General features: G+C 31.7%; 3 protein-coding genes across 5 annotated transcripts; 1 reads left to right on the forward strand and 2 right to left on the reverse strand.

The window, feature by feature from the left end:
- Positions 1 to 9647: 9647 nt before the first annotated feature.
- On the forward strand, positions 9648 to 14291 carry LOC110705946 (zinc finger CCCH domain-containing protein 18-like). 3 transcript variants are annotated; one of them, XM_021883865.1, is made up of 9 exons: positions 9648 to 9747; positions 9868 to 10053; positions 11017 to 11967; positions 12048 to 12218; positions 12318 to 12497; positions 12587 to 12663; positions 12837 to 13004; positions 13156 to 13270; positions 13560 to 14291. In XM_021883865.1, the coding sequence occupies exons 3-9, from the start codon at positions 11039 to 11041 to the stop codon at positions 13627 to 13629; spliced, it is 1710 nt and encodes a 569-aa protein (XP_021739557.1). In that variant the 5' UTR covers positions 9648 to 9747; positions 9868 to 10053; positions 11017 to 11038; the 3' UTR covers positions 13630 to 14291. The 3 variants fall into 3 exon arrangements, with proteins under 3 accessions (XP_021739557.1, XP_021739558.1, XP_021739556.1); XM_021883866.1 differs by lacking the exon at positions 9648 to 9747 and having other exon boundaries at positions 9766 to 10053; positions 12587 to 12612; XM_021883864.1 differs by lacking the exon at positions 9648 to 9747 and having other exon boundaries at positions 9768 to 10053.
- Positions 14292 to 16413: 2122 nt separating this feature from the next.
- On the reverse strand, positions 16414 to 17442 carry LOC110705926 (glutathione S-transferase T3-like). The gene has a single exon (XM_021883844.1). It carries the CDS (start codon positions 17440 to 17442, stop codon positions 16414 to 16416), a length of 1029 nt encoding a protein of 342 aa, XP_021739536.1.
- Positions 17443 to 20532: 3090 nt separating this feature from the next.
- Positions 20533 to 25569, reverse strand: LOC110705948 (transcription termination factor MTERF9, chloroplastic-like). The gene is made up of 7 exons (XM_021883867.1): positions 24564 to 25569; positions 23045 to 23126; positions 22924 to 22976; positions 22140 to 22832; positions 21521 to 21958; positions 21294 to 21431; positions 20533 to 20961 (listed from the first exon to the last, which is right to left on the reverse strand). Exons 1-5 carry the CDS (start codon positions 24882 to 24884, stop codon positions 21641 to 21643), a joined length of 1467 nt encoding a protein of 488 aa, XP_021739559.1. The 5' UTR covers positions 24885 to 25569; the 3' UTR covers positions 20533 to 20961; positions 21294 to 21431; positions 21521 to 21640.
- Positions 25570 to 26767: the final 1198 nt, after the last annotated feature.

Consider the following 26767-nt stretch of genomic DNA (forward strand, 5'->3'; position numbering starts at 1 on the left):
CTACCCTTTCCGTTTGGATGACACCTAAGTTAGGTAATCTATCGGTGGGGGGGGGGGACTATATTTTAGGCCCTATGCTCATAATATCAAAGAAAAAATTTGGTTATACTTGTACCATTGAAAATTGCCTAAGAAGCAACTATATTTATACTCCGTAATAGATAATTTATGCTCTGTTTGATTCATCTTATTGTATTTTGTTTAAAATTATTTTATTAGAAGTATTAGTATATTATCCATACTTATTTTGTTTTATCTGAACTTAAATAAAAAAAAATAAAAAAAATAAAAAATAAAAAATTGCTCCATATATAATATGATGAGATTAGTTGTCCCATTTTACATGTCAAAATTTTTAGTTTGGGATGTCACACAATAATTGTCAAGTTTTCAATTAATATTAACAACAAAAGCATTATTGTGCCACTAAATTTATTTTTTGTTGGTGAATAGTAATCTAAAAGGCGAAAAGTATCACAATAAATAATTCTCCCCTACGTATAATTTTTTCATTTCCTAAACATGTAAATTAAAATGGGACTGAAGAAGTATATAATCGTTCTCTCTCATTCTCTCTCCTTAATCATTCTCTCTCATCTCCTTAATATGTGTGCCTAATTAAATTAAACGCGCGTCAACTAAATAGAAATTAATGAAGTAATTGTTTTAACTTTTAGAATTTGATTGTTTTCTTGCTTTTCTATAATATGTTGTCCATTAAATAATCGTTGTTTTTAAGTATCACAAGCTCGCTTTTAGAATTTGATATTTATTGCACTGTTTAACAAACAACATTGTGTTTGTACTTTTTTTTTGACAACAATTTGTACATATTTTAGAGAACAAAGAAAATGATCGAGTTGAAATCTTAATTGACACTATTCAAGTGGTCAATCAAATATTATAGAATGAAGAAAGACACATGCCACTAAATTAAACTAGACGTGATAATAATCACCATTATAACCATCATTAAGTACAATAGTACTTGGTATGGGTCAAGAGGAGACATTGATTTTGCACCATCCACTCTATAACTCTAGGATTATAACATGGGAATTGAAATTGATTTTGTTACATAAATTTGATGCATGCAAGTTATTTTCATTGCATATCCATTATAATGATGTAGCACATGTTAATTGGACCTACATACATAAAACTTTATTTTGTCACCAATAGAAAAATGACAATTTGTTTTGAAAATAATGCACAAAAGAAATATTGTATGCAAAAGAACTTTCGTTTTCTTTGTGGATAATGTTGTTAGAGTACTAACATTTGTGGGAGTGACTTCTTGTGGATAAGGCTTTCATATTTTCCACTTGCTCGGTCCACATGTTTTTTTTAAACTATAATCTATAACTATACTAATCTATCTATTTATAACTAACTATACTAAAATAGAGGGCATTCAAGCTATACTTTGACATGTATCATTCTACGCTTTAAATTTTTCTTGCTCATTTTTTCCAACCCCTAAATATTCGATTAAATCTTATTGTGATATTGCAATATACTATAAATATGTATATTCATATAAAAAAAATATATTCCTATAAGGAATAATATAGTATAATGCTTCATATATTCATATAACTTATTTTGTAAAATATTAACTTATTAAACATTATAAGATTATTTTGTAAATTATATACTTACAAAATCAATTCCTCCATATATATAACTAATAAGATCAATTATTAAAAGATTTTAAAAGTTAACTTACTTTTTATTAAAAGATTAACTCACTTTTTAAAAGATCAATTAGCCTATACTAATAAAGTAATAAGATTAATTGTTAAAATATTTTAAGAATATTTTAGATCTTATGTGACAAAATTGCATAATATATTTTGATCTTAAATTATATACATAACATGTGACAAAAATCATCCGAAATATCTCTAACGTTATTAAAAAATTACTCCATATTATATCACGATATTTTAATATAACCACAGGTTTTTTTTTGGTATTTAGAGAGCCACAAAGGTGGATGATGATAATCGATCACAGGATCACCTAGAATCGGGAGGGAAACTCTAACCACTTGAGCTATCCCTCATTCTCTTAATATAATCACTTGTAATATCGATCAATAAACATATATGTAAGAAATCAACTCTTTATGACTTTGTTCAAATTACGACTACAGGTAGAAGTGTATACTAAAATACATTGCGACAATATATAATAAAAAAAATACTACAAGCATAAAACAGAGGGCACTCAAGCTATACTTTGACATGTGTCACTCTATGCTTGGTCAAGGATTATTTGGCCGGTCATGGGTTACTTTTTTAAGGGCTATTTATTTAGTCAGGGTTTACTCGATCGATTAGAGGTTACCCATAAATAAGTAACCTCGACCACAGGATGTGGCTAGCCACATATGAAAATTTGTACAAGGTAATACATCAGACATGTAAATATGCATATATAAATCATTCTAATTAAAGGTATAATATAATAAAAAAATATAAAGGCCATAAACCTTATTATTCATATCTTTATTTTTTTTAAACATTAAATTGAAAATATGATAATGAGTATTGAGTAATTAGTGTGATAAATGGTTGCGTATTATTGTGATTAATATTGCTGTATTTTCAATATTGTGCATTATTAAATTAACTATTGTTTAAATTTAGTAAAATTTTAATATTTGAACTTTTAAACCCATTGCACGGGTTCTATACTAGTATATGACTACTTTGTAATAATTTAATACAGTGTTTTTAAATTAAGGATAATAATTCAAATGATTAGGGATTATTTGTTTAATTATTAATTTATTTTGTTTTATTTCAGACAATTTAAGTTTTAATTAGTTAAATAAGTTCAAATATGTTCAAGATAGTTTTAGACAATATCAGGTTTTTTTCCCCAAGCAATTTTACATCCAAAGTAAGTAATTTGAGACAAATTAAGTTCATGCATAATAATATTTTTTAGATAAAATAAAAGTTTCATATGTAATTAAATATAAGCTCAAATATTTTTGTGTTTAATTACCTAGTTTGATCTTAATATCATATTTAATCCAATTTGACTAAATTTGGACCTTATTTGATCATTATTAAAAAATACCATTTAGTTCTACTAGTTCATCTAATCATCTACACACTACTCCATTGTAGTATTGTACACTTCACTTGAAATCACAGTAGACATTAAAATAATGAAATTGCATAATTAGGGTACGGTGCAATTGTTAGTCAATAAATTCTAAATGATTTTTCTATTTATTTTTTTTCTCTAATTTGGTGATCTACTAATCCAAAGGGCACGTTTATATGTTACATTTGAGGCCATCTAAATTAAAATTTCAAACATACAACATAATTTCAACAAGAAGCTAGCTAGTAATTGAGGTGTATAACTATGTATAACCCTAATACCCCACTAAACTACAAGATTAATTTTCAAAAATAAAAATTAAATTTTCAAATAATTCATGCATAAGGACGAGGGGTGATCTCTACCATCGAGGCTTCACTATTATAAATGATACTCGCACACATCATATTTCTGAATGGTTGGCAAAATATATTAGTATTCATTTCTTCGTATTCTTGTCTCTACACCAATTGCATGCAGTCAAAAATTTATTAGATTTTGCATTCAAGTTGACGATCACAAATTCACAATAGTATGAAAATTAATGTGCACAAAAATTTCTATTCAAAAATCAAAAACGGTTTTCCTTTATTGCCCTTCCTTTTAATGGAAAATTCTTAAGAAATTATGCATCTTATATTGGCTGGAAAGTTTGAAACCTTTGGAAATGATTAGGTGAGAACATGTGGAGCAGCTTATGCTAATTATTAAAAGAAACTTCAATTCACATGCCAAAAAGGTTACTTCTATTTGCTCTTCTCTAGTGGACGATGTACATTACTATTAGGACATCCCTTTAATCATTTGACTTTCACTCGTAAAGTCGTAATCTTTAACCTCATGATCTCAATTATAGACTCCTTCTGTCTCCAAATAATAAGTTCCGATAATATATATATATATTATATATATATATCCATGAAGTATTGGAGTTACAATCACATACAAACAATCGGTATTATTTAAAAGAACTAATTAGAAGTTTGGAGGGTCAAATCACAAAGTACAATACAACGAGTCAACGAGAACTCCTATAATACTTGGACAGCAGCAAAAGTGTATATACCCTAATGTTTGACTATATTGATTAAACAAACTAATCTATCAAAAGTATGATAAAATAAATTTATTAGGTGCTTAATTAATTTATAAATTAATCAGCCATGTAATTAAGTATTGCGTTCTTTCTGTAGTAGGTCAATGATTGCGGAAGATCATGTAAGTTTTAGGTGAGATGTCGTACTAAATATTTTACTGCATTGCATGTAAGATTAAATCCAACAAAACTTAACCAAAAATTAATTAATTAATTAATCAATTAAATAATTAAATTAGTGTGTATGTTTCATCTTACACCAATATATGTTCTGGCCAAATTAATTAATTTATAATTATATGTGGCAATTAAGGGTTTTTGTCACTGTCAACATCAGAATGACAGTACAATCAATTTCATATAATACATGCATGAATGACATATAATTATATGATCACCTACCTCTTCATGTTTAGTAAGAGTACTATGCTTTCCAATTTAGTCCATTTTTTTTTCTAATTAGTAAGAGCACTTGATTAGCACACCGTTTATTTTGTTAAGGTCCCTGGTCTCGGGATTTTCTTCACTTGATATTTTAAATATTAAACGCACAGAAAGGTTATTTTTAATTTTGATTAATACAACAAGTCATTTCTTAATGTACAAATTAAGTTAAACTACATATTATACTATCTACTTTTTCTCAAAAAAAAAAAAAAAAAAAAAAAAATACTATCTACTTCGATCCCCTTTACGTAAAGAGTCACTTTATCTTAACCTCTTGTAATTATGTGGTTTTAACCACGGAGCTATCCTACCTTTGAATTGATCGAATTGGTTGGACCATTTATGTTCGATCATGTTTTCAACATTATTCAATCTTGGTTAGGATACCTCATACATATAGATCTCTAACCGAAATTAATTTGGGTTATGTTAGGACATATTCTAAAAATATTTCAAAATAGTATAGCATGCATATGAGATACGGCTGGAGTACTATCTATATATGTGACTATTACTTTCGAACAAGCTAAGGGGAGTATAGTAACACTCTATTGATCCAGACTACACGGATTGATATCTAGGCAAAATCAATCGTAGCATGTGATGAATACACTATTAAGTTGCGACAAATCGATCAATTTGAGAGGGAAAACGGTGGAATTTATTGGCACCGAAAGTGACCCTTTTTTTTATCAAGGGTGGGAAGCTATGGAGAGTGACTGATTTCTGCATTAATTTACCTTTTTATATTATGACTGAAGATTAAATAAAATATAAACAATAAAATTAAAAAGTTCCACCAATTACTTAGTTTATTTATTTATTAAGGATTTAATATCAATAGATTGCATCAAGCATTTAATTTATGGAAATATACAAGTAATCAATTGTCTGATATTGCTTTATCATACTTGTATAAGCTAGCTACCAATATTTGCAACAACAAACCAAAAAAAAGGTATAAGCTACTACCAATAAAAAAAATAAACTAAATAGAGCTATAATCTAATTGTCACTTTTAATACGGAGTATAAAATCTTGTGTGGTGCGTCCCAGACATATTATTAGTTTATGGTGTGAAATACGAGTATTTATTTTTTGAGAGTTTAGAGAGCCACAAGGGCAAGATCTAAAGCTTTAACTAACTGAGCAATTCATCACTACTCTCACATACGAGTATTTACATGATGTTACTGGCAATGCATGATAGTCTTATAATTTTGTTGACCAAACCATTTGTATGAAGTGCTGACCAAGCCATTAGTATATCGTATGAAGTGCGGATAGTTTTATTGCCCAAGCCATGCATATATATGAATTAGGATAAATAATACAGAATCTTATTCAGTTGAGGCTATTAATGAACAATGAGTATTTAAATGGGATTATAATAAACTCTAAAAGTGGTTTGATAGTGATTTGATAACACTACTAATAAAAATACAAATGAGTTACTCTATTTTTTTTAAAGGTAAGATGAAAGACTCTACTAATCCAACATCACCTCTCACAAGTTAAGTCAGCCTAATTCAGCTCTACAGGTCAACATTTAAGGGTAGAGGGAGGAGATAAGGAAATCCCTCTACTCCCAAGCAAATGTAGTTGGTGAGGTTAATGAATTACTATTTACTAATAATGATATGATGAGAATATTAAATACATCACACTTCACACATCATCAAATTGAGTGTGTGATGATGCATCACTCGATAAACCAACCACGCTAATATAACCATATAGGATCATAATTAGGTTAGTCTTGTATGATGCACGGCTTTAATTATAATAAAAATAACTTGTAAGCGTGTAATATAAATATTTAGCAAAGCATAATAAATCGTGATCCCTCTCATTAGATTAATTGAGCTAAAATGAATTGAAAGAAATGATGTTAAATATTCTAATTAACTTCATAATTATAATCAAATTTTTAAAATGTAAGCATTCATATTTGATTCATTATAGAAAATTTGAAGCATTAATAAAGAGTGGAAAATCCAAACTCTACAATCACTAATAAAATGCATGAGATTGTCTTTAAAAAAAATTATTTAGGTGCGATAAAAAATGTGAAAGAGACCAACCGTTAATTATTTGTACTCCATAGGAATATAAATTGTTTATTTAGTCAATTTAGTCATAAAAGTTTTTAGAAAAATGTATAATTAATCAATCATCTTTCAAACAATAGTTTTACCTTGAAAAAGAAAAAAAAATGATAATAATAGTTTTGAAGGGAATTTTTTTTATAAGAAGCTGCCATGTGAATAATTATGATGTCAGCGGTAATTACTTTAATATATATTAGTCATTAAGTTTGTTTGCTAACTATAATTACAAAGTTATATAAGCTTTATTATATTGTACATTAGGCTTAGTTTATGTTAATATTGTTTATCTTGTACTTGTATTTAGTTAAGCCCGTACATGTTTACCCTAGGTCAATAGGTTGTATATAAGCGAAACATATGCCGTGAATAAGCAACACAATTAGCTTTCTTCATAAAAATACTTCGTACATATGTCAACCTATAAATTTTTACCGTATTGCCAACCGTATTGCCAACAAAATAATACAAATAATTTCATGATCAGTTTTTAGTATATTGATATAGTCAAAGCACTTCAAGTTGGCCTACATTATTATGTTCCCCTTATTTTCATTTATTCAGGTATAATTAGTATAAGATTTAATAAGTTTAGGTAAGTTTAGATAAATTCTGATAAGATAATATAAGGCTCCATTTACTTCACCTTATTTTTACTGAACTGAAATAATTTTTACCGAACTGAAATTAATTTTACTGAACTGAAATTATTTTTACTGATTGTTTATTATATTTCTTCTTTACAGTTACTGATTTTTGCTGAATTGAAATTAATTTTACTAAATTGGAATTATTTTTACTGGACTGAACTTATTTTTGTTGAACTGAAATTATTTTTACTGAATATTATTTTTTTAAGGTGAAGTGAACAGGGCATAAGTTCAAATAAGTGAATAGAACACATCCTAAAACTGCGTAGACATTTAACTTATGGTATGCTTGTATTGAAATAGGTTTTGAGGTTGTGTTCAACAAAAAATTAATTAAGATTGTATTGTCTATTTTTTTTCCTTCATATAATTGCTAGCTAGCTATATATGCCAATCACTTGATTTCAATCTATAGAGAGTTTATTGACAAATACTGAAATGCATCATCCGTTTCTCTCTACAAACAATATTTTGACTTACCCTGTCTCTATGTCATTGTCATTAGAAGTAACAGTGCAAGAAAAAGAAATGCAATTATGGCTATAAGTGGGACAAAGTGGCACTATCCATGGGTGAAGTCAATTGAGAACTGGGTCCTTCATGTTGCAAGTGGGAGTGGGTTTTGCATAGTTAGTAATGCATCCTAGTAAATATAAAGTGAAGTAAACTAAATTAATGAGAATACAATTTTCTTACAAAACAAAACGAGCAATCAAGGCAAAGCGATGGCCAAATTTAGCTCATAAATCAAGATTTATTTTAGGATTAAGCAAAGAAACAAGTGGTGGGCTAAAAACCTTGTCTAAATAAGGTGATCATGGAAACTACAAATCTGAAATTGTTCTACCATTTTGAAAAGTAAAAACCATGAAATTACAAACTTTGGTCTTATTGTAAGGGACATATTCCACTTAGCTAATAAAGGGTGTGTTCTATTCACCTGATTTTCACTATTCTGAACTTAACTAGATCTTATTTGAGCTTTACTGAACTTATTAAAACTTATTTATTTGTAATTTGAACTTGGATAACCTTATCAGACTTATTTTTATTAAACTGAACTTATTTTTCCTGAACTGAACTTATTTTAAGTTAACTAAACTTTATCTTAATTTATTAGAACTGAAATAAGTGAAAATAAAGTGAATAGAACGAGCTTTATTTTGTGCACTTCTATTGATTACTCCGGTTGATAAATGCTCTTTGCTTCTTTCCAAAAAAAATTGTTTATAATAATACTTCAATATTAATTTTATTTTTTTTATAATATTTTTTTTTTTTTTTTTTTTTTTTTTTTTGCAAATTTTAAATTTAAAAAAGTGAATATAGTTCATACTTTTTCAATGGGTCAAACATACATTTGTTGCACTTAAAATTGGTGAAGCAAATTATGTAACTCCTTCAACATTATAGGAGTTTTCAACAAATTCAGAAAATTTAGGACTAAATCATGAAATTTCATCCTATAATTTGGGTGTGAAGGATATTGTAACAGATACTCCTTCAAATTTAAAAGAACAAAATACTCTGAATACTTCCAATTGCCATGTTTCTTATCCATATTGCGTACATATATTTAACGATAAATATCTCTATTTTTTAATGATAAATATCTCTATTTAAATAATTATTGATATGTTAAAATTATAAAATGTTGATTTTTTTTTTACGAAAAAATGTTGACATTTTAAAAATATACACTAAGAGTAAATTAATGTAATCTACATAACTATGTTTTTTTTTTTGTTCTTATGTATGATGTATAAATTACAAATTTAGTCATAACAAAACTTATAAATAATACTACGAAGTATCAAAATTGTAAAAGTGTAATCCAATTTTTTATTTTGGAAAAGTGTTATGTAATTTAAAATACTGTAAAGAATTTTTTTTAACAATTATTATCATCCCAAAAATAAAATTTTAAAAAATTTCACCAGTAACACTTTCCTTTTTTTCCTCAGTCAACATATCCTTTTCAATTCAAACGCTACCACATTTTTAAAATTTTGCTTCAAGAAAACATTTTTAAAATTTAATTGTTTTTTATTTAAAAATTTACCAATCAGTAACTCTGTCTAGATTCAATTCTCTTTTTCATTTTACTGGTTGATTTTTTTTAAAAACCAAAACATTTGTCTAGGTACATTTATTAACTTCCCTTCCTAAAAAAGATGCACTTGTTAACTTCTCAGTTATCACACATCTCTTATCTATCCATACGACACTATCAACGTGACAACTAATTCCCAAACAAGCGAACACCAGTTTAAAACAAAAAATTGAGGACTACAACTACAAGTCGAGTAAATTAAAAACACAAGTGAGTTGAATTTTGAACTACTGTGAAATAGTGTGCTGCTCTCTTTTAAAGCAGCATCATTTCTGTCATTTTATATTTTGCTTTTTATATGAATGGATTAACATCATGTCCTTATTTCAGACTCAGTGATCAAGGCATGAGAGAGAGATAAAGACCTTCAAAACCCAAATTCTAGAGAGAGAAACTAGAGAGAGAAAGCTCTGAATTTTAAAACCCCTGTTTCATCAATGGAGTTGGAGTCTGAAAATTGGGTTTTCTGACTACCCTTTTCTTCCTTTCTTCAATTGATTGCCCATAAAAATTTAGGTGAGTATTTTAATTTTTTTAGTTTTAATTTATGGGTATTTTGTTTTCAAGATGCTATTTTTATGTAATTTTGGAAGTTTATTTCTTTAATTTGTTGAAAATTTTGAACTTTTGAATTTTTTTGAATGTTTTTAGGAAGTGGTTTGGTTATAAAATGGTGGAAAGGAGCGTTCTCTTACGGTTATTGTCTTATTGATACTCAAAATCCTCTTAATTAGTTTGATTAATAATTAAGAGATAAATATCAGAGTTTTTATATAAAAAAAAACGAAATTCATTTCAAGTTGAAGATAAACACAAACTGGTTATATAAGTAAATAAAAAAATAATTTGTTTTAGAATATATGCAAATACTAGTCTAATTTTTCAACTCTTCAATTTAAGGAGCCAAATTTCCTTTTAAGGTAATTTAATTATTAATTCTCCTAAAATGGAAAATTTTTCTAACAAAATTTATTTTGGTGTGATATATGATGTAGATTTTCCACTAAAATCCAGGGTAGTTTATGTGTTCTTGCTACCTGTCTAGGAACTTGAATTATTATGGATGTTTGTTACCTAAAATGCCTGATTTTGGAGATTTTTTCCATTTTTGGTTGTGTTGCTTTTCTGGCGTTTTACAGCTTTTTTTTCTTTTTTTTCTTTTCGGAGTTGTTATATTTTCTAGCATTTCATTTGCCAATTGGTTTGCTTTTTTGCTTTTTATAATTATAAATATTTGTATTAAGTAAAATTGCAATTGAAAAAATGCTCTAGACTTGAGTATTTTTTCCAAAAAATTTTGGAGTTAGTTCAGATTAATTGAGCATTTTTTTTATGGAGACAATGTTTTTTGCATGTAATTGTTGTTGATGAAGGTATTTCTTTCTGATAATCATGAATATAATGTCATTAATTTTTTTGCTTTGCTTTGATTTTTTTTTTTTTTTCATGATATATGAATATGTATTGGATGATTTGCAGGAGTACATACACTAGATGTGAGATGGATTTATCAGAAGCAACAAAAACTTTATTAGATAGAATTCAAAAGTTAGAACCTGAATTAGCCACAAAAATTATAGGATGTATTTTGATACAAGATCATGGTGAAAGGGAGATGATAAGATTAGCTTATGCTCCTGATAAGCTCATAGAAAATTTGGTACAGAAAACCAAACTTCAGCTAGGGTATCTCTCGAAACCCCCGGTTTCGACTTCCCTGTCTCCTCCCATTTCCATAAACCCTTCACCGGTTTCAGATGTTTCAATGAATTACATGCCTTTTTCACCCAATGGCTCTAGACCCTACTCATCTCCAACTGCATTCCCGGTTCGACAGGCACCCTACTGGGACATGCTGCAACCTGACCAACAATCTATTATGAGTTCCGAATTTCAGTCCTATGGAGATTCTATTGCAGATGATTTTTGTCTGCAGAATCAAGCTCAATTCATGGGGTTTGATGATCAATTGGATCCTATTAATGGTGGAGCGGGTTTTCCTGGTGATCTTTATTACTCTGATGCTGCATTGGGTAGCTTGAGGAGTCGTAGATCACCAAATTTGTCCGATTTGCCCATTAAAACCTGCCATTATTTCAACAAGGGTTATTGCAAGCACGGGGATAGTTGTCGTTATTTGAATGGACCGGATAGTTTCCAGCCACTTTTTAGCCCGAATGAACTCGGACTTGATGATCATATTTTTTCCCCTGGTTCTCTTGAAAAACTCGAGCTTGAGATTAGCGAGCTCTTGAAGTCAAGGAGGGGTAATCCGGTTTCTATTGCTTCGCTTCCAATGTTGTTTTATGAAAAGTATGGGAGGACACTTCAAGCTGATGGATACCTCACCGAGAGTCAGAGGCATGGTCGAGCTGGTTATAGCCTGACAAAGCTTCTTGCCCGATTGAAGAGAATACGGCTAATTGATAGGTACATTTATCTATTAATTCAAGCTTTCATTTACATGTACATGTCATGGCTAATTTATGTAACTTAAATATACTATGCAGACCACACGGGCAACATGCGGTGATCTTAACTGAAGATGCTTCAAAATACAATTTGGATAATCGGAGTGAAAGGAATGATCCAGGTCCAATAGTCAGTGGTTCTCGGCAAATATACTTGACATTTCCGGCGGAGAGTACATTCACCGAAGAGGATGTATCTAACTATTTTGGGTATATGTAGCTCCTAACTTTCGACTTTTGGAAATGCTTTATTTTATTGCTAGTATGGATTGTTATTTTTTGACTCATTTCTCTTGTTTGTAATTGTAGCACTTTCGGTGCTGTTGAAGATGTTAGGATCCCTTGCCAACAAAAGCGGATGTTTGGATTTGTGACCTTTGCAAGTGCGAATACTGTGAAGACTGTTTTGGCTAAAGGGAACCCTCATTTTGTTTGTGGATCTCGTGTGCTCGTTAAACCTTACCGGGAAAAATCAAAGCTTGTTGATAGGTAATTGTTTATTACCTTCAAATTATGATTTATAATTTGGTTTTGCAATTTAAAATTCATGTAATCTGATTCTCATATAATTATCACAGGAAGTACATGGAGAAAAATGAAAACGGTATGTTTTATCCTGGAAATTACTTGGAGCTAGAACCTGACTTCCACCATAGTAAGTGATGTAATGTAAATGGATTATAACAATGGGGCTGATATAAGATCTTTTTACTGAAATGCGGATTTCTTGTAAACTACACACATTTTTTTTTTTTTTTTTTTTTTTTTTGTATTCTTTGATTAGCACGATTCAAATTACAAACTATGCTAATGAACCTTAACATGCAGTGCCTAGATGCGAGGCCCCAAGGTTTCTAAGGAGGCAACTTATGGAAGAACAGAAGCAAGTTCTTGAAATGGAGAGAAGACGCCTCTCTGAATTGCAGTTTGGACGTAAAAATATGATCAATCGGCAATTCATTGGTCATGGCATGGATGAGCTAAATGCGTTTGAAGGTAAAACTTTTGCTTTTTTTAGCGTGAAAGAAAATTCAGAACGTTGATATTGTGTATCATATAAATTCTATTCTACATCCTTTGCTAACAATGAATATGTGGGTGCATGCTTCTGTGTTCTGACATCTACTTCTCTTCTGTTGCTTTGCAGATCATTTGAAAATCACAAGTTCTGAACAATATCGCTATCTGCTGGATGTTTTCAATAACTGTTCTTTAAGTAGTGGATCGAACCATCCAGGCACTGATTACATCGACCGAGAAAGGTATGCATCATATTAGTCTTTACACATTGATAAAACCATTTACCATTTATCGCCCTCTGTCCCTTAATAATGTTGACGACGTTTAGCTTTTTGCATGGAGATAAAGTGGGAAAGTATAGAGAATGAACTAGGTGTGTGATTGTCGGGGGTCAACTTTATAGAAATAATAGAGAGGAAAAGCTTGCTGGAAAGAGAGAATCAAATTATGTGTTCCCAAAATAAGTGTTTAATTTTTAATTAAGGGATAGAGAGTATTTCAGATTGTTCTGATTTCATTATCTGCTAGCAGCCAGGGGATTGATCTTCCTGAGAGCCCCTTTGCCTCAACAATGGGAAACGGCATTTCTACAGTCATCTAGATTTCCAGCAACACAGGAGATATATACTTATAGAGAAAAAGAAAAAGTAGGAATACTGCGATTCAATGGTTTGGCTTTGGTTCCCAATATAGAACAGTTTCATTTCTTTTGGTTATCTGCCGTTCCCAAGTCCTAGTTTGAAGTCCTTTTAGCGAAAGTACATAACAGAAAGGCTAAAAGAAAGACGATTATGATAAAAAAGAGGTCAAGTCAGAAGTCCGAAGCATCATCTCCTCCCTGTTGATTTAGGTAGAAGGAGTTTGAATAGAAAAAGAAGATTATGAATACACAAAATGGAGACGGCCATTTATGTAAGAAGGTTTGCACAGGTTTTTTTTTTTTTTTGCTTATTATGACAGAAGGTGAAAGAGGAATTTCGGAAATATCTCAGTAGAAAACAATGTAGTATTCTTATAGTCTTTTGGTAGAACAAGAAGAAAAAGAAAGAATCAGATAAACTTTTCCTAGGGTTTTTACTTATGCTTGGTGGTTTCGGAGAGGTAAAGATATGTTTGAATTCGTCTCCGAAGCCTCAGCAATAGATGCAAAATAACATTTTGACTAAAAGGAAGGGTTCTTATAAGCTCTTCACTTGCATATTACAACTGATGAATATTAGCTTCTATTAACTCAAATTTATATAGTACTTCATATTGTTTATATAGTGTTTCTCTAGTCATTCTTTGCTTAGGCCATTCCGTTTCTTTTCGAATTTGTCTAAACTTTTTTGTGCACAAATTTATCTTGTGACGTGTATAGAATGATCATATGCTTTTCTTCCTAGTAGCGTAATGGTTGGTGTTATTTTTGTTGATTGAACGCTTAGGGAGTTTGTGTGGATCCTAGTTAGATCAATGTCGACGTCCTCTTCCTCTTCTTTATCTTTAGTTTTCTAGTGTGATCGAGTACTATCTATAATGAAAAACGCTTTTTATAAAGTTACAGTTACATTTACACTTAGTGTAAGTAGAATATTTTTAATGTCATGTCACGTTGCTGATGAAGTGAATATGCGCATATTCATGTGTATATACTCTTTTTTGTTGATAATATTTGCACTATTATTGAAGTATGATACTAGCACAAAATAGATAAAGTATACATATGCATTGTCTTTGACTAAGGTTTGATATTGATGATTCCACATGAAAATGCCAAGTTGGGAGGGAACAAAGACATTGGAGCATACAATTTCCTAAGTAAATTTCTTTATGATATGGTTTTTGAAGATTTTATTGATTTTTGCATAAACAAAAGCAAAAGGTATCTGTGTCTCTCGTTTACTGTATCATTTATGCATCTTTTATCCTATAGTTTCGCCAACCAATTTTTAAAGGGTTTGTGATTGGTAGTGCCAATTCCAATGTTTTGACTGATTTTTCTCCTTACTTGGACCATTATGGGCAAAGTGTCTCTCTTTATTTTTAAATTGTTTGTTCCAGAGCTTCCACGAACCTCGTAGGAGTATTGTTATATTATATCCGTTTCACTAAGATTGTCTCATTTGATTTATATTGTTTTTTACAATAGTGATCAATGTGCGTGGGCAATTCTTGTAGGACAGTTAGTATTATAAAAATGATTTAATTTAGGTACCACTATGTCTTAAGTATTTTTTAGTGCATGGATAAATACATGTAAATACTTTCGAATATACTTTGTACTTAAAAAATATTCAGACAACTTTTCTTATTTTATTGATAAGACAATGGTACTCGAGTTGATTTATTTTTTGAAAGTTAATGACACTTTTTTGTGGAATTATTGAAACATGCTACTTCTAAATTACTATCTTATGCATTGTACCTTAATGGATTTTTTTTTTCTCTGTCAAAAAAGTTGGCTAAAGTACGATAACTTATAGAGGTAAGGTTGTGTATATCTAATCTAATCTCCTCAAAGTATTGAGGAAGCCTAATTTATTCGAAACAGTAATGATGACAGGTCGATAATATGAATGATTTGAAATTTATTAAGTGGGATGGACCATCTAAATAGTGGGGATATATAAACATGAAAAGCATATCTTGAATCAATCTTGTGATCTTATTTATCTACCTGTCCTTAGAGCATCTTTATTGGTGAACCCAAATAAATGGTTCATGGGTCACTATCACCATTTCTCTCTCATCCACATCAACCCAACAAATCATTTACAATATTCACTCTTAACAATGAACACTAAACAATGGTTCATCATCAATACTCCCTACCAACCTTATTTTATTTTTGTAAATATAATCTTTTTTGTTTCATAATTATAATTTATTAACCCGATGTCAATGTAATTAATTGACGTATTTAATATTTTAATCGTGATTACTAATTAAGAAATTATCGCATTTTTTTATCAGCTTTTTAAAAAACTAATTCTTGTGATTAATATTTTTTAAACAACAACGCAGCTAATTTTAATTAAAAAAAAAAAAAAAAGAGGTACAAATCGTGATTACAGTTCTACAACTATAATCTAGTACATTTTATTTAAAAAAAAAAAAAAACAACTACACATCGTTTTGTAAGATGTCCTTAGGGATAACCATTTGTTGTAAACCTAGTTGCCTACGTTTCGTTGTTACCAAATTTATTCCATATATGTTCGACCAAGTCGTTTTTTAGCTGCAAATGAGTCTGTTGATCCTCAATCTCTGTTCTACGAGACAAGTATAAGCCGATATCCACAATACGATCAGTACGGTACTCGGTAGTGTCCTCATTAGCGTTGCCTCCAGCATTCATAAACTCATTGGTATTAACGTTATTTTGATACGTCTCTCGTTCATCTTAAACGATCATATTATGTATTATGATGCATGCGAGCATGATATTGTGGAGTATGTCGGTATCCCACGCCAAAGACGACTTTTTAATAATGGCAAAACGAGCTTGAAGGACCCCAAATGCGCGTTCAACGTCTTTCCTTGCAGCATCCTGGTGTTTTGCGAATCGGCTGTTGAATGTTTCTAATTCCTTAAATGCTTGACTTGATGGAGCTTTACCCTTCAATCTCGACTTAGCCTTTTTAATACCTTCAGCACGAGCTACTCTCTCATCACCGACACCCACGCTGGTTGGTGTGGTAGGTGAGGAATTGTCACCCTCATCCCGTGTCCTCTTCCCACTACTTCCGCTCCCTACAGACTCATCCGTCAGTGGAGTTGAATGTGGACGTCCCACCGAAGGCTTGAATGTTTGTTGGTCCAAGAAAGACCGGAATTTGTCCCACTTCCTTAATTGGATCCATTCCTCGTAGAAGGTGAATCGTCCGAATGAGTTCTCATGGATTTTGTGGGCCTCTTGGATAACATCATCTTCGTTATAGCCACTTCCCTTTCGCTTTCGGGCCTTATCATAGCTTCCGCACCACTTTAACACGGCTTCAGAGATTCGCATCCACCTTCCCTTCAAACTACTAATAGTTCGTAGAGATATTTCATCTGCATTCGATTCCCTGGCAGCATCGTATGCGTCCAATACTCTCTTCCAAAATACACCCTTCTTTTGATTTGTGCCGATAATTATGTCGGTGCTGGTGTTCATGTACCCGGATATAAGAGCCGCAGTTTCTGATCGCGACCAACCTCTATTGTTTGAACCACCAACACGAAATTCCGGAGTTGATTGGAGTGGTTGATGTAACATTTGAGTGAAGTTTTGATGGGGAGAAGGAGTTTCATTTCCCTCACCATCATCCTCACATTCTTCATTTGCCTCATCTTCTTCAGATAAGTCATTGCTCGATTCCCAAATATTGGGATTCGGTTGTTGTGACGGAAAATAACCAGATGCAGCACCATATTCACCGTAACCCATTGGTATCATGGATGGATGTGGGAAATTTGAACTGCTTTGAGAAAAATTAAAATTTTGAGGGAAATTTGGTGGATTATTTGGGAAACTTGACTGGGGTATTTGAGGATAAACTCCAGAAAAATTATGGGGAATATTTGTGGGTGTTTGTGAAAAATTTGGGTGAATTGGAGGAAAATTGGCTTGATTCGGGATCATATTTTGACCCAAATTTTTTTTCTTCTTTCTATTTGTTTTGGGGTTGGTATTAGCATCCATAATTATAATTTATATTTGGAAAAAATAAAAATTTAATAATAATAATAATAACGACAATAATAATAAAAATAATAATAATAACGATAATAATAATAAAGGAAATAATAATAATAACGATAATAATAATAAAAATGATAATAATAACGATGATAATAATAATAATAATAATAATAATAATAATAATAATAATAATAATAATAATAATATTGGTAATTATAGAGGGGATTTTTGAAGAGAAAAATATAGTAGAAAGAAATGGATTTTCAAAGTTGAAGAAAGTATAGCAATATGGGTGTCTATTTATAGAGGGGAAAAAAAATAGAGCCGTTGGTAATTTTTTTTTTTTTTTATTTGTGTTTTGTAAAATATATCCGTTGCAAAATTACAACGGATTTATTTAAAACAGTGACACGTGTCAAGCAGCGGCTGGGCCAAGTGGCGCGCTCCCAGCCGCTGCTTTCTATTTTTTTTCCTGAAAAAAAAATAAAAATGGGTGGGGCCCACAATCCATAAATTCGTCCAAATGCTTGCAGCAGCAATCGATCCCACAACCATTCACTATGAACAATTATAGAGATCGCCATTAAGCCACCCATTCACTTGTTCACTCATTGTGAACTATTTTTTTGTTCACCCTTAAGGCTGCCCTTAGAACACATTATCCATCCAAATTCCTAACCACAAATATCCCAATTTTATCATGTGATAGCCAGAAGGATGTGCATGATACCTCTTTTTCTCCATGTGTGTGGAGCCCTTTTAACATCCAAGGACAAACATATTATGTTGCATAAATGTCTACAAAATATTGTTTTGGAATGAATGTCTCTAATACCATGAGCTCATTTGGTTAATAATACCAAGTATCTTCTTTTTTCGAATTAGCCCTCTGTAAGGGCAAGTCGTGCCTCTAATTCGTGTTATTTTTGTTGATATGTACAAATCTACGTTGTTCTACTTTTGAAGAATTTCGACTTTACGTCAATCAAATAAAGAGTGGACTATAATATGATGATGAGAAAGCAAAGGTATGATTGAATTTGAAGCACAAAAATGAAAAGAATCTCTAATACATTCCCCAGTAATGAGGGCTCATCACTAGGTGTTATGATAATGACTTTACAACTTCCTCAAATATGAAAGGACTGTCCTTAAGTGAGTGATTTCCGGAGAAAATTTTGATGTAAATTTTACAAATTACAGTATATGCTTTACAGCTGGAGCTATAATCTTAAAAAATTGGTTGTATTATCTAAAAAAGTATGTATAAATGTATAATCTCCTCCATTTTCCTTGTTATTTTTGGCAAAAAGGAACAAAAAAAGTGTCAAATTATCAACCTACTTCATGTGAGTTGTTTATGAGAGAGTAAGGATGTGACTTTTGAGCATGAAAGTTATTGATTGTCAATGGTTAGACTTGCTTCCTATATGGGGTAGCGATTGATGGGGTTCGAGTTATGTATGTTGAGGCTTTTAAGTAAGGTGATTTAGTCTGATTTTCTTAGGTTTGAGGTGATTGGCAACCGTAGTTGCTACTTTAGTCACTTTGCGCGAAATAGAACCTCAAGGGTATTATGATACGTAGTACAATTTAGGAAGTGTTACTTCATATGTTCAACCCAACGACCATTTAATCTATTATTCCGCGCGGCGCACCAATGTTTTCACTATATGATAGATCATTGCATAAATGTGACAGGACTCTTAAGAGTACATTTCAAAGGAAAATGGGAAGAAAAGCTAAATTAAGGCAGCTTTTCTTACAAGGCCAAAACAATTACGACTCTTTGATTTGTAACATGATAATCCAAAAGCTTTAATAAACGATATTGTTCCCAGTCTTCCCACTTTTTTTTTCTGCATGAGATAACCATTTTATGGCAAGAATGCCTTTTCTTTTAAGTATAAAGCTTCATCCATAAATTGACAGTTCCCTCTAGAAAATTTTCCTCCCATCTTATTCTAACCACTTATGCTATAGATAGAGATGAGTAGCTTCAGCGCCACGGTCAGCTCCTCCTCTCAAACAACATGATCAAATGAAAGGATTAACATCGTTAATGGTAACAATAACAATCATTGTAGTACTCCATAGAGCAGAGTAGTATCTATAACGACGTGAGTTGCATTGTAGGCCAACCTTGACCCAACCCTATATTCAATTGTAGAACTATGTCGCGAAGGCTACAACTGCGAATATATGAACTACTATTGTACTAATTGCACATCAACTGGTCACACTTTTAGGTTCAGTTTCTGGGAAGACAGTTGTTGCAACTACTACCACTGTAGTGACTGTGTTGTATGATGATCTTATGAACTAATCCTAACCTCCTAAATACTGTAATTGACAATGCTATTGTCTTTAAAGACTGAATGTGTAGTGTTGGTTTGAGTTTCAACTCTTCTTTGCCTGTTAACTAGTTTGATGATGTTTTCTCCATCTCTAGGTTTGTTCTCTATCACGGAATGTTTTTTCGGCTTTAATTCCATTTCTCATTACAAGTTCTTATCTTCGAAAAATGATATTAAGTTACGCACTCATACTCAACAAGTGCATCAATAGACTACAATCAATGACCTAGTCTCTCTAATCCCCATATCGCGTATGAGTAAAAGTCACCCCTTCGCCTATAATCATTGACAAAAAAAAAAAAAAAAATACTAACACATGTAATGTGGCTCAAACAATTTGGCCAAATGGTATCATTGAATCTACAGTCTACTTAAGTACAAAAATTACCTCATATTTGATTACTAGATGTGATCTATGACTCAAAGCTATAGCAAAACAAGTAGACTTCTTTTCAAACAGATTAAAACACACTGAACAAAGAAACAATGAGTAATGTTGAATTGAGATTTTGAAATAAAGTGTGTAAAATCAACTTTGATACAAAGGGAGTATGTTATAAAAGGGTAGGCTTAGTATCGATTTGTTGGTATAGCACTATAACATACAGTACTAGTATACATCATATTGTTTCTCCATATCAATTTAACAACCATTGCTTATCGTGTTCAACAAAATGCTGTGAACTTCAGTTACAAGTATATGATGTGTAATGACAAACAACATGCGCATAAGCTTTCTGAAACTAGATTACCATTGACAGGTAATGACAATTTTCAGCAAAATTTACCATCCGCTGCTGCTGTTAAGGTTTCATAACTCATGAGCCCCAAAAAGACATTTGTATGATAACTACGTATTGATTTTGTGCGCTGTTGTGATTACAGCTGAACTCAAGACCATTAAGACCTGCGATGAAGTGACCAAAAACAATGAGTAAAATGCAAAATAATTAGTAATAGTCTGAAAGGAAATTCACAAGAACTGCCCTATGGAATCTAGTATGGCATCCTGTATCAAAACTTGAAAATGTTTACAACCCTATGAAATAAATTTAGTATGGCATGTAGTTGAGAGCCACAATCAGTTAAATTAGAGGGATTTTTTTGGGAGGGAGGTGTTAAAGGGCAAAAGTGATTCTACAAGCACTTCATCAGAGATTATGAGGATTCATGAATAACCATTCGGTAAGCCAATAACAAATTCATAAATACTTAAAAACAATATCATGGGTAACTAACCTTGAAAGTATTGACCTCAAAAAATGGTCCTAGCAACACCACAGTTTGCTTGGAGATCACAGGAGCAACAAAATTTTATAACTCCCCTTCAGTCTATTGCAAATACACATACAAACAAGTTGGGAATCAGTGTAATTCCTGCAAAAATATAGCACAGTTACCTCCAGTAATTACCTTCCAAACAGAAAATCAGCAGGTAAGGTTATCTACAGAAGGGGTTAACATACCATGAGGTTATAAGGCAGAAAATAGTATGTACCAAAAATTTGACTATACAAGACTTCGAAATCAGTCATGATGAGAAGGCTCAACAACATGGTTAGTCCCATTTCCGTTAACTACCCAATTCAACCTTGCTTTTCATATTTCTTTGCGAACTCTTTGAGCATCATGCCCTGCCTGAATGCTATATACTTATCTACACTTGTACCTGCCCAATGCTGACAAAAGGATTCATCAGTCGGAACCAGAGAACTCAGAGGAAAGGGACCCTCTGGCGCTTTGTTCAGGTGAACCAGAAATCTATGCCGAGGACGAATTCTCTGTTCTAGTGACAAGCTAAGGTACGTGGGATATTTCGTCAATGATCTAACTTCATTTTGAAGTTCATTAACTAGATACTTGTACTTCGGCTTAAGATTTCGCTCCAGTGACAGAGAAAGTACCTACAAAAATACATGACAAACAACCATAAGATAGCAACATTCTTGACAAGAACATAATGAAATCTGAATATAAGGCAACCTGACATGCAATACTGCCCAGAGAAGACCTCAATAGTAAATCAATTCAAGGCTAGCACAATAATCATAAGAATGATCAGGTTTAAGAGATAGAGAAAAAGACCTGTGTGATGCTAGTCAAGACTTTCAAGATTTCTGGATCTTGCATCCCAATGCTCCTCAGAAAATTGATCCGGGGTAATAATCCATCTTCAATGCTGTAATGAAGAAGCTGGGGATGTTTAGTAACCATTTTCACAATACTTTCTTTTGGTGCTCCCAGCTCTTCTGAAAGGAAATCATAGCGGTCATTCCAAGAGATGTCAACCCGCTGAACAAGAATTTGAGGGCTCAAAGTCACAACTTTGCCTAAATCACTTTTCTTGATCCCAACCTCCTCAATCAAGTATCTTACAGTGGGCTTCAAGGAATTTTCAACACTATATGAAAAGATAGATGGAGCAACGGTGATTACTTGCCCTATCTTAGATTCAGGAATATCTAAATCCCCCAGAAACGCCACATGAGACTTCATATTGCTATCCACAGTATACCCAAGAAGTTGAGGTTGCCGTAATAGTATCTTTTTGATGTCGTTGTGTTTGACGCCAACATTCATCAAGTATTCCAGCCTTTCCCGTGCAGAAAAAACATTAATATGAAAAGCATTTGTGTGTCTTCTGTACATCTGAACAAAATGAGACTCTTTCATCCCAAAGGTGCTCAGATAATCAAGAAGGGGAATCCATCTAGTATCGAGTCTAAATTCCTCTGCTAACTGTGAATATTTTTTCTTTGGACCTTTTCTTCCTTCCCACTGCAATCAAAGGCAATAATGGAAGGCTCTTCAGTCCAAAGAGCAGCAATACATCCTCACACTGACACTTCAGAACATGATGAAAGCCTACCTTCCCTTTACCATCTGCTTGTGTGCCCACATTCCTTGTCTTTTTCCGGGTTCCTAGTAAGAGGATTACATGAGAATTGAACTCAAACTGGGACATATTGACGAAGGACTTCAAATCTTACCTGGTCTCAGCTTGGTAGCAGCCAGCAATTTAGATCTTTGTTCACCCCTATTCAGGTTTGCTGGTTCAGCAAATTCATCATCCTACAGGAATTTATTGAAACAATCATGTGACATTTTAATGTACAAGGCTATGAAAGTCTAACGGATACAGATTACGCATATTAAAAAATGTATACAACGTGCCATGATAGAAAAGTGTGTTAATAGTGGTTTCAACTACATAGGCATTTGGGAATATGGGTACGTGAAGCTAGTCAACTTCCTTAAATCCTGAAGCTTCCAAACTTTGATTATCCGATATCATTTATGCTACAATTTTATTTGGAGCCATCAGCACAATGAAGTACTTTCTAGATTTATTACTTTAAAATTTGAGTTTTCCATTTAACTAAATTAAATATTCCAAGACTACTATGTGGTATGACGGATTGATGAGGGATTAAAGTGGTTAGGGATAGTCAAGGTATCCCAACTGAATTTCTCATAGAAGACCCTAAATCAAATGTGACCTATCATTTACAAAGGAGTGAGGCAATTTAGCACCTAAAAATACCAACAATGTCAACATACAAACCCCTATGACAGAACACCATCGAGATCAAACTTTTGTATTGTACAAAGCATAGAAACTCGGAACGAGTAATAAAATCCACACCTTACCGTGGAATCATCATCCAATAGACACAAGCCCTCCCCTTATCTATATATAGATTGTCAATTAATATAGTGAAGGCAGTCCCTTCATCTTAGCTTCTGAAAACCTTCCTCATCATGATTCTCACTTTTCAGTGGAAATCATCAAGGCCGGACAAGTACTTAGCCCCCCCCCCCCCCCACCCCTCTCCCCCAATTGAACAGAATTAAGTTATTTCCGGGCCACAAACAGAATCCCTTAACACCACACCCCCCCCCCCCCCCCACTCTCTCCCAAACAACTACAAAGAGCTAAGATGAATATTATGATCAACCATTCCCATTTGTTGGAGCTTACTAAACAAAGGATGATACTTTGAATATAATGATGCTAGTTTGTCTCGGTTATCTGTTCATAGAAAATATTTAAATATCGGTCTTTTTTCTCAAAACTTGGTAAATGAGATAGGTTGGGTATTCACCCTATCAATATGTCAAATCAATGACAATGATTTATACAGTATACAGCCCTTATAAGAACCTACCCCTAAAGTGAAGATGTAAAGCTAAGCTAAACATACACTAATCAAGGCGTGATTTTGTCATAGAATTCCTAAACTAATACCAAATTAGGACACATGTTTGATGCAAAATTTCATTTCACAATTTTAAGTTTACACTAAATTTCTACTTAATTCATCATTCAGCCATTACTTCTACATCAAAACCCTGACAAAATCGATTTGTAGATTAATCTATCATTCCTAAGTTCAACAAAACTTACAGCTTCATCAAATTGAAAAAGACAGTACAAGATTAGCAATAATAAATCAAACAATAGCATAAAAAACAAAAAACTACAAAATTAAAATTTAATATACTTACATCATCATTCAACCAAGGAACACCATCATCATCATCAACATTATCAATCACAACACCAGAACATGAATTCGAATCTTCCAGAACCTCCACCTCATCATCATCTTCATCTTCTTCATCAGAATCGTACACAGGAAGCGGTTCGCCGAACGGAGAACGGCGATTCGGCTTCAAAAGCTTAGGGTTAGAATGAGCAGAAGGAGGAATAATTAGGCGGTGAAATTGGGGGCTGAAAATGAAGGGAGGTTCAACAATGGCGGGAGGAGAGAGAAAATGGAGGTAAGGAGAGGTAGAGGTGAGAGTGAAGTGAGAGAAAATCGCCATTGAAGGAAGCAAGAGAAGACAAAGAAAGAATATACGAAGATAAATTAGAAGCCCAAGAAAACTGGGAAGAAGGGATCTTTGGTAATGGAGGAAGTGGGGTTTAGAGAATCTGCTGGTTTATCTTCTTCTTCGTCTTCATTTTTTGTTGTTCTGTCTACCAGAAGTACAAGATAAGAGAACCCTCTGAGTTTTTTTTTTTTTTTTTTTTTTTTTTTTAAGTCTATGGTTAACACTGTGTTCGGATCGAAGGAATTGGAGGGAAAGGAGGAAAGGGAAATGGACGGAGTGAGTATCTTTTATTTGGATAGCAAACTAGTATTAAACTCGTGTGATGCACGACTGTTTATTGTATTGTACAATAATTTTTTATTTTGAAAAAAACACATTAATAAAGTAATATGGGATTTCAACATTATACATAATGGGTTCATACATATATTTTTTAATATATGAACATTACTATCGAAACTTATAGTAATAGGAAATATTATAACAATAGTGTTAGATTAGCATTTTTAAAGTACAAATCACTTAAAAGTCTGTCAAATTTAAACAATATGTCATCTATAATAGTTACAATTTAAACATTATTGTACATTTATACAGAAATCTTGTACTCCACAGTACAAATACATATAAGGCTACAAATTTTTTTTCTAATTTATTGTTTTGCAATATACATAAAATAGAAGAAACATGCTTATTACCTAAAGAGGATTTGTTTCCTAATTTGAACTTCACTCACTATTGGTTCACAAATGCCCTTTATGCAAATCAAACATAACAATTCTGTTAAATGTGGAAAACAAATTTTGATCATACTTAAGCAAAACTTTAAGTATGAATGCATAGTGAAATGGAAATAGAAAGGTAATTACTGTGGGTTTATGAACAATCGACTTCCCTTGAGGTAAAACATTGTTTTTGGTTTAGCTTTTCTATATTTATATTTATGAAAAAAAAGAACCGACACTATTTAAAATTCAAGAAGACTATTTTCTTTTGACATAGGATTTTTAAAAACTGCTTAATTTAAACCTGTAATGCACGGATTATATTTTTTGTTGAAAAAGTTTATTATTGAAGGTTGTTCAAGAAACCTTTGATTTAATAACTATTAAAAATTCAAGACTAAAAAAAAAACAAAAATAAAAATCAACAACTTAAAGATAAGCAATAAAACACAATGATTATAGTACCATTTCATTATAATACCCCATAACCAAAGCCATCTTTATCTATATTGTGCATTACCACAATATTTTACAATCATAAAAACTTGTTAACTAAATAAATTTGAGTTTCGTATGTGTATGTATAGGAGCAATTAATTAAAATTTAAAACATTGAATTGATATAGATTGAAGAATGACTTAAAATACTTGTACAAATGACATAGTATATGAATACATATTATGAATGTAGAAAATCACCAACTCCGTACAATAAATTCAAGAGAGGGAAATGTTATGAAAGATTGAAAAGGGAAAAAAGAGGGAAAAAACAATTCTTTATGAAAGAGACACTTGATAATAAAATATAACAAAGTATAATATACTTATTATGAATGTAGAAAATCACCAACTCCGTACAATAAATTCAAGAGAGGGAAATGTTATGAAAGATTAAAAAGGGAAGAAAGAGAAAAAAAAAAATTCTTTATGAAAGAGACACTTGATAATAAAATATAACAGAGTATATTATTCTAGCAAGAATCTAATGTACATACAAGATTATATACCATGAATATTATATTTTGAAGATTAAATCAAGGTATACTCTTGATATTGTCTTCCATAAATCTCACACGGATTAAATTAGGGCTAAAAAGATTTATATAAAAAAAATACAACAAATCTTAATGAAAATTAACACTGAATTTC

The sequence above is a fragment of the Chenopodium quinoa genome, unplaced genomic scaffold (assembly GCF_001683475.1).
Source record: "Chenopodium quinoa cultivar QQ74 unplaced genomic scaffold, ASM168347v1, whole genome shotgun sequence".
Lineage (NCBI taxonomy): Eukaryota > Viridiplantae > Streptophyta > Magnoliopsida > Caryophyllales > Amaranthaceae > Chenopodium > Chenopodium quinoa.